The 7,575-nt window shown below is 41.1% G+C and overlaps 1 protein-coding gene across 1 annotated transcript; it reads right to left on the bottom strand.

The window, feature by feature from the left end:
- Window positions 1-456: 456 nt before the first annotated feature.
- LOC122129887 lies at window positions 457-6,340 on the bottom strand (the record flags this gene model as incomplete). The annotated part of the gene is made up of 4 exons (XM_042704618.1): window positions 6,332-6,340; window positions 5,823-5,916; window positions 1,897-5,523; window positions 457-552 (listed from the first exon to the last, which is right to left on the bottom strand). Coding segments are annotated over exons 1-4 (3,826 nt in total), but the record flags the coding sequence as incomplete, so codon positions are not given.
- Between the last annotated feature and the right edge of the window lie 1,235 nt (window positions 6,341-7,575).

Below are 7,575 nucleotides of genomic sequence, written 5' to 3'. Positions count from 1 at the left end.
AAGATCTTAATTATTATTATTATTATCATTAAAAACCTGACAAGGGTCTTAATTATCAGAACGTCCCTTGGGACCACGATTCACGGCCACGTCTGCGTTGGCTCCCAAACTTACAACGAGCTACGGCAACCACAACGCTGCCCCACACAAACACACAGAGCTAACAGCATGGAAGAGCTACCTGGCTAAGGACCCCAGGTATCTTTATATATGCCCGTCTCAATCACTGCCCAGTCCCAGCCCCTAATGATGACGCAACCGAAGCACGAGGAAGGGAAGAGAAACCTCAAAACAGACCGAGTACCCTCAAGCTTTCATGTATTATACACATGATTCATACTTAGTGTGTACTCAACAGTGAAAAGCTTTCATGTATTATACTCATGATTCATAGTTAGTGTGTACTCAACAGTGAAAAGCTTTCTCCATAACCAGCTCCTGCAGAACCACCATTACTTTCATCACCAGTCTCAGTGACATCACTACCATCAACACCTTTAATCAACACCTTTGTTTCTGTAACAGCTGGAGTCTGAATACTGGAGCCCAGACCTGAGAATTGTCACGCTAAATTAAAAGGGTTTATTATGAAGGTTTATGAGGTGAAGTGTGTGATTCTACAGTCAGATGCATCATTTATAATGGTAATATTAACCTATATGATATATATTAAGTAATTACAAGTTTATGTAAGTGCACTTATACAGTATTTTTCACTACTCTACATTTAGTTAATTGCAGACCTTTACTTGAACAATTAAATACACACACACATACACACACACACACACACACACACACACACACACACACACACACACACACACACACACACTCTCTCTCTCTCTCACACACACACACGCCTATCCTACATGGTCCCTAGCTGTGTGATGTGTCCACACAGTATCCAGTGATATGTTGACATGGAAGGTTTGGCTGCATCACTGCCAATGGTTAATATCTTTGTCAAGTCGTCCCAAAGAGTGATTCAAACTGTATGTTATTATCCACCCCTAAAAGACCAGAGACCAGACCTGAGCTGTCAAGTAAAATAGCAAATCATTTTTATTGAGCACAAATCATATGATGACATTTAGTCCAGTAGTGACAGTCACGATACAGAGCCCAACCCAACACTAAACTCCCCAGACTCAGAGCCCAACCCAACACTAAACTCCCCAGACTCAGAGCCCAACACTAAACTCCCCAGACTCAGAGCCCAACCCAACACTAAACTCCCCAGACTCAGAGCCCAACCCAACACTAAACTCCCCAGACTCAGAGCCCAACCCAACACTAAACTCCCCAGACTCTTCATGTGCGCACAAAACACAACTAACAATCCTACCACAAAAACACAACTAACAATTCTACCATGACAACTATAGTATGGAAGTGATGTATGATACAATGATACATCTGGATAGAAAAAGTTGAAAGTAAAATAATAGCAAAACTGTAAGAACAACCATAACCATAAAAGCTGTTAAATACTGATTACAGGGTTGAAACAGGATTTAACAACAACATAATTACACCCATACAATAAACTCTCATTTGAAAAATAGCTTGGATAAATTAATAAAGTTATGATTATCCTTCACACCAATCACACCGAGCCACCTCTCATCTTACAGACAGCATCCCCACTGGTAAGGCTTTAGGGGATATATATTCAGACAGCATCCCCACTGGTAAGGCTTTAGGGGCTATATATTCTTCCCATTAAGAATTTAAATGAAAAGTTAATGACAGAGGAGCAAAAACATATGAACTTCAATTTCAATACCTTCTTTTGATATGATGCAATAACAAATACAATTATTTGGGTAATTACACTTTTATGGTTTATGAGATCAAATGATTTGACAGAACGGAATTAAGATGTTAACCAACTGGCAGCATTGTTGAAGATTCCCTTGACCTTAGACTTTATCTTATCATATGTTGACTTTTCTTTTCCAGTTAGATCTACTCCCTCTGTCACCTTTTTCAAAAGAACTGCCCTTTCTCTTACTTCTTGTAACTCTACAAGACGCTTCTGCCATCCAGGTTTGGCCTCTTGTTTCTCTGTCTCTATGAGAACATCGATGTAATCTGGAGTAGACAAAGGATCTGGACGAAGGGCTATCTCTCTCAGACGTTGCAGGCATTTAGTTAAAGTCTCCATCATTTCTACAACTTTCCCCTGCACCTGCTCATATTCTACTTCCAGTTGTGTAATGATTTTCTCTGTAGTCATCTTCTCTCCCAGTGCTGTCTCATATTTACTCTTCAGTTCCTGATACGTCCTCTTCACTGTTACAAGTTTTGTCTCCCATTGGTAAGTCATGTTAAAATGATCACTCCAGATGCATTTGTTGGGACACACTGTGCAGTTTCCATCTTTCATTGCAGCACAGCCTCTTTTGTCTTCATCATTTGGTATCTGACAAGGATAGTGGCAGGTGAAGTTGCACCCATGGCAGTTGGTGATAAAGGTTCCTGATTTAATATCAATCTTCTCAGATTTGTCAACCTCTATTTCATAATTAAAGTCCTCATTTTCCTTCATGTGGGTCTCGTGGTTTTGCAGTGCAGCTTTTGTGGTTTTTATTTCATCCAGTTTTGACAAACCTGCTCGTATCATTGGCTGCACCCCCTCAACAGTTGCCTCAAGCTGTCTGCGCTCTTCGAGAACTTCCTTTGTCAGGGTCAAACTCTGGGGTTTCATCAAGTTTAGATGAGTGAAGAATTTATTCATGCTGGCTTTCCCCATCTTCCAGAACATGTAATCAAAGTTGTCTTCATCACTGCTGGCTCCTGTATTGTTGGCAAAAAGCACAGAGTTGTTGAATTTGAAATGAAGAGGGGACCCATCTGGATTCAATGCACATGGGATTTTGGCAGCTTGGATTGCCTCCAGTACTGGGGGAGATTGGCCATCAGCAAAGGTCACCAGAACAATGATGTTGTCGGCGATGTCCTTCCCAAAAATGGATAGGATGGCATCAAAGATGTATTTCTGTGTGTGTGTCAGACGAGCTAACGCAGACTGCACTACAAAGCACACTGCATCAATTGTATCAATTCCTCCTTTGACTGAGAAAAACTTTCTTATTTTTTCTGTGATTTCTTTGTCTTGTTTGATTCCTCTGGTGTCCCCAAACCCTGGAGTGTCAATGATTGTGAGAGAGAAGGGAACTTGAAAACCATTTGTGTGGTAAATCTCGTAGGCTGTCACCTGCGAGGTCTGACTGCACGCTTGTGTTTTGTTAGTTTGTTCATGTATCAGTTTATATCTCCAGTTGTCCTCCCATTCAACTCCAAGAATGTAGTTGATCATGCCGTTGATGAGGGTGGTCTTGCCAGATCCAGTGGCACCAACAACCATGATGGTTTTCTTTGAAGCCTTTTTTGTTGGTGGGCTTCCAAAAACCTTCTTGTTGAGCTGACCATCTTCTGCTGGTTTCAGATCTAGCAGGTAGACTGGTGGGAGCAGATCATCACCTGGGAGCAGAGTGAACAACTTCTTATCCAGTTGTGCTTTCTTAGTTTTAAATTGTAATTCTTCCCCAGGCTGACTTACTCCAACACCAACATCTGTGCACATCCTGATGGAGTAGGCCGTATCCTCTTTAAGGTTGTCCAGAGTAAATGTGTACACCTCCTTCCCTGTATCTCTGCTCTTCCACTGATTGCTATTTTCCTCACTGAACTCAATGATGTACCCTTTTACAGATTGACATTGTTGGACAGATGGAATGCTCCAGGTCAGAGTGATAGAGTTTGCTTTCTCTTTAGTAATTTGTACCTGTGTTGGTGGACCAGCTGCTGTGAGGGTTACAGCACTGCCGACAACACTGCTAACAGCATAGCTGAGTTTCCCCACAGCTGTGGCTCTGATCTCATACACAGTCTCTGGCTTCAGTCCTGACAGAGTTACTGCCTCTTGGTTCTTCTGCACTGGGTGAGATGCCCATTCAGTGTCCTGTTCCTGTTTCTTTCTGTATTCTGATCTGTACTCTACAGTGGCAGAATCTGGTTCAGAGACCTTAACTGTTAAGCTGTCATGTGTAACACCAGTAATGGTTGGGGTGGCAGGTTTTGATGGAGGTACAAAGGGGACGGCATCAGAACAACCATCTTCATATATGAAAATCCATGCCCCAGGATGGCTCTCATCATATTTTGATGCAGCTATGAATTTGGTGTCATCACTGTTGTTCAACTTCTTCAGTTCTCCAAACAATTGTAGTTGTCTCCTCATCGTCTGTCTAACATCAGTTGAGAGCCACTCTGTGTTTCTGGCCTGTAGATCAGAGGATTCTGCAGGAGTTTCCACCATTCCTGATGGTTTGAGATAATCTGACAGTTTCACCAGGAAACTATCAGGCTGGTCTACAGAGGTAAATGAAAAGCACACAATAGTTTTGACATCTAAATCAGACAAGAGGTCATCCAAATTGTCATCCATTTTTACACCTCGGTTGTTCAGTTGCTTGAGGAAGGATTTCAGTGTATCTGATTCCTTCTCCTTGCATGTGAGCCACTGATTCAGGTCTTTGCTGTTGAATGGAGACTGCTCATGTGCCTTCAGGATGTCCTCAAGGGCACTCTCCTCTTTCCCACCCCCTCGGATTGAAGGAAGCACTGACCCGAGCTTCTGCATGAAGTCAAGCTTGTACTGACGACACCTCTGCATAAAAGTCTGAACTTTCTCTCCCATGGCAGGAAATGTTGCTGCTGCTGTGTCTTTCAGTATGTCACTGCATTTCATCTCTGTCATTGTTAGAGACTCTATTGTTTCTGAGGAGTATGTGATGAGATCATTGCTGATGTCTCTTTGTAGTTTTGCAGCTCTTGAATCCAACTTCACCAGAGGGTACAGCCACACCCTGAGTGGAACAGCATGTTCTCCATTCTCGCCCAGCATGTGTGGAAGGTCTCTGTAAACATTCACAGCATCACTGAAGGAAGTTGGGTTGGTTTTTAACTGGAAATCTCCATGAAATGTGCAACTGAATTTTTCAGCTGCTGCTTTCTCTTCATCATCCATGTTGAGGGATGCCTCAGCATCTATTGTGAGTAACTTCAGCTTATTGAAGGTGAGGTTAGCCTCTCCCTCCACTTGTTTCCTATCATCCTCTGAGGATGATTCTCTGTCAAACACAAAGTAAGCACCAGCTCCGTATAAGATGGCTGTGACAACATGAGTGGCAGTGTCATCTTCAAACACGTTAGGATGAGACATCTGTCCACGAGCCAGGTGAGTCATTGTTAATGTTTTAAATGTCGTAGTTGTTCTGTAGTGAAGAGTCACACGGGCTTGTTTGAGAGATTTCTTTGTGTCTTGGAAATATTTGGCTGATCCTCCAACATTCACCAGTCCTCCCAAGAGACTTAATTTAAGAGAGCCAGATATCTTTAATGAATTTGACTTCTCCTCAATTGAATCTGATGTTGTGACATTAAATTCAGTATTATGTTGTTGTTGTACACTTGTGTTGTTCTGTAGGTTTTTATGATCCCATAAAGTTATACCTGTGGACATAAATCAATGATCATAAACTATAATGATCAAAAAAAGTATTGAATGAATTTTAAATTCAACCTCAATACTCCAACATTAAGAAGTTCAAAATTACATACAGTTGCATAGATCAAATACTGAGGTCAAATTTCACTGCTTTTAGTAATAAAGGCAACTTAACTTATTTTTCAAAATTATGTTTATCACAGCTGCTTAGTTCTGTATCAAAGTATCTCCAAACTGTTTATTTCTCCCATATTTCAGCATTTATAGTTCAAGTGAAATATTGAACACATCAATGATGTCATACCTGGAATAAGAGCATCCTTATGGCAGTCATACAGCATCCCAAGCTGGAATGGTCTTCCCAAGGCAGCAACCTCTATGGTGTCGGCAGATTTCACCTGGCAATCAAAATATAAGATTGTGGGATGAATGTGGGACGTATGGTCTTTCATTGAGGGACTTTCACTCTCCCACTGCCTGTGTTTTTGCTGGAGAGCGGGGAAGCCTTAAACAAAATGGCTGTTTCGCACACAAAAGATTAACTTTACTAGCAAGGCTCTGGTGCCAGCACTCGCTGCTGTGTGTCTCTCCCTTCTTCGTCCTTCACAATCTCACCACGTTCGTCTTCCTTCTTTACCCTGACTTCTCACCCTGACTTCTGATTAGATCATTCTTTCAGGCAAATACATTTAAACTAATACATTTTTTAAAACATGGAAACATTATTTAAAAAAAATGTAACAGTATGAATTGTACATTTTCAAATGAAAATAAACAACAACCAAAAAAAAGCATACAATGATTTCAGGTCACACCCAACATTCCTATAGGGCTACATCTTGATGACTGCTACTACTTCTTTTGGATTTTCAATGAATTGATTATTGGTTAAAAGCAGGGTAGGCTAAGTAGAAAAACCATATAGATTTTAAAAGAATACAACTGAAAAAATCCCAGTCCCTACCTTCACCCCCCTCCAAAGCCCCTCCTCCAGACACAGTGCAGCAAATTGTTTGCTAAACGTATCCAACTACCTTATATCTCATTCATGTCTCAATCTTCCTCTCACAACTACAAAAACACACCAACAAGCTACAAAAAGACACCAACAAGCTACTTCACCACATTTGTAAAATGTCCAACGCCAATATAGACCAACATAAGATTAATACACCCTAAACAGATCCCGGGTACAGCATACGGCACGTTTTGCGACTGTCACCAGCCAATTGGGCACTGTTGTGCACCCTTACAAAGCTTATGACTAAAATCTCTGCATGTACCAAACCTAACTAAATACTAAATAAAATTCCCATACACCTAGCCAGGCAGCCTCTCTCTCTCTCTCTCTCTCTCTCTCCCTCTCCTTTCTTATCACATTGCTAATGCCTATAAAAGAGAATAAGAAAACTGAAAAGACTGGCCCCATGGTACACTGATCAGACTCGTGCACTTAAACAAACCACACGAAAACTAGAAAAAAAATGGTACTCCACCAAACTTGAGGTATTCCACCTGGCATGTAAGGATAGTCTTCTAAGCTACAAACGAGTACTTTCTGAGGCGAAATCGGCGTACTATTCTTCATTGATTGATAATAATAAAAACAACCCAAAGTTCCTAGGGGGTTTCAGGCTCTGGGCTCTGTAAAGCGCCTAGAGACAATTGTATTGTTATGGCGCTATATAAATAAAATTGAATTGAAATTGAATTGAATGGCATTTGCTCACAACTAGTGCAGACACGCGCTAACATACGCAAATAGATTACGTAGCTAACATTAGCGTTGGGCTAATACATAAGTTAGCTACATAAGAATAGTAAAAAAAGGGGGCTTCCGGTTGGCGGGTTTATGGAGTAGTCGCAAGGACAGTAGCCTCCCACGAAACCGTTCACACTTTTTGACTAAAACCTACCTATGAGTTAATATTTTTGTTGTTCTATATCCCATTTTACACTTTTTAATTTTTTTATAACATACGATGGCGAGTAAGTCCGGTAAAAGCTCCAAAAAGGATACAGGGGAGATTAGCCTGACCTTGGATAGCATAACTGAC

Source organism: Clupea harengus, unplaced genomic scaffold (genome assembly GCF_900700415.2).
Source record: "Clupea harengus unplaced genomic scaffold, Ch_v2.0.2, whole genome shotgun sequence".
NCBI lineage: Eukaryota > Metazoa > Chordata > Actinopteri > Clupeiformes > Clupeidae > Clupea > Clupea harengus.
This window is presented reverse-complemented; position numbering and strand designations above follow the sequence as displayed.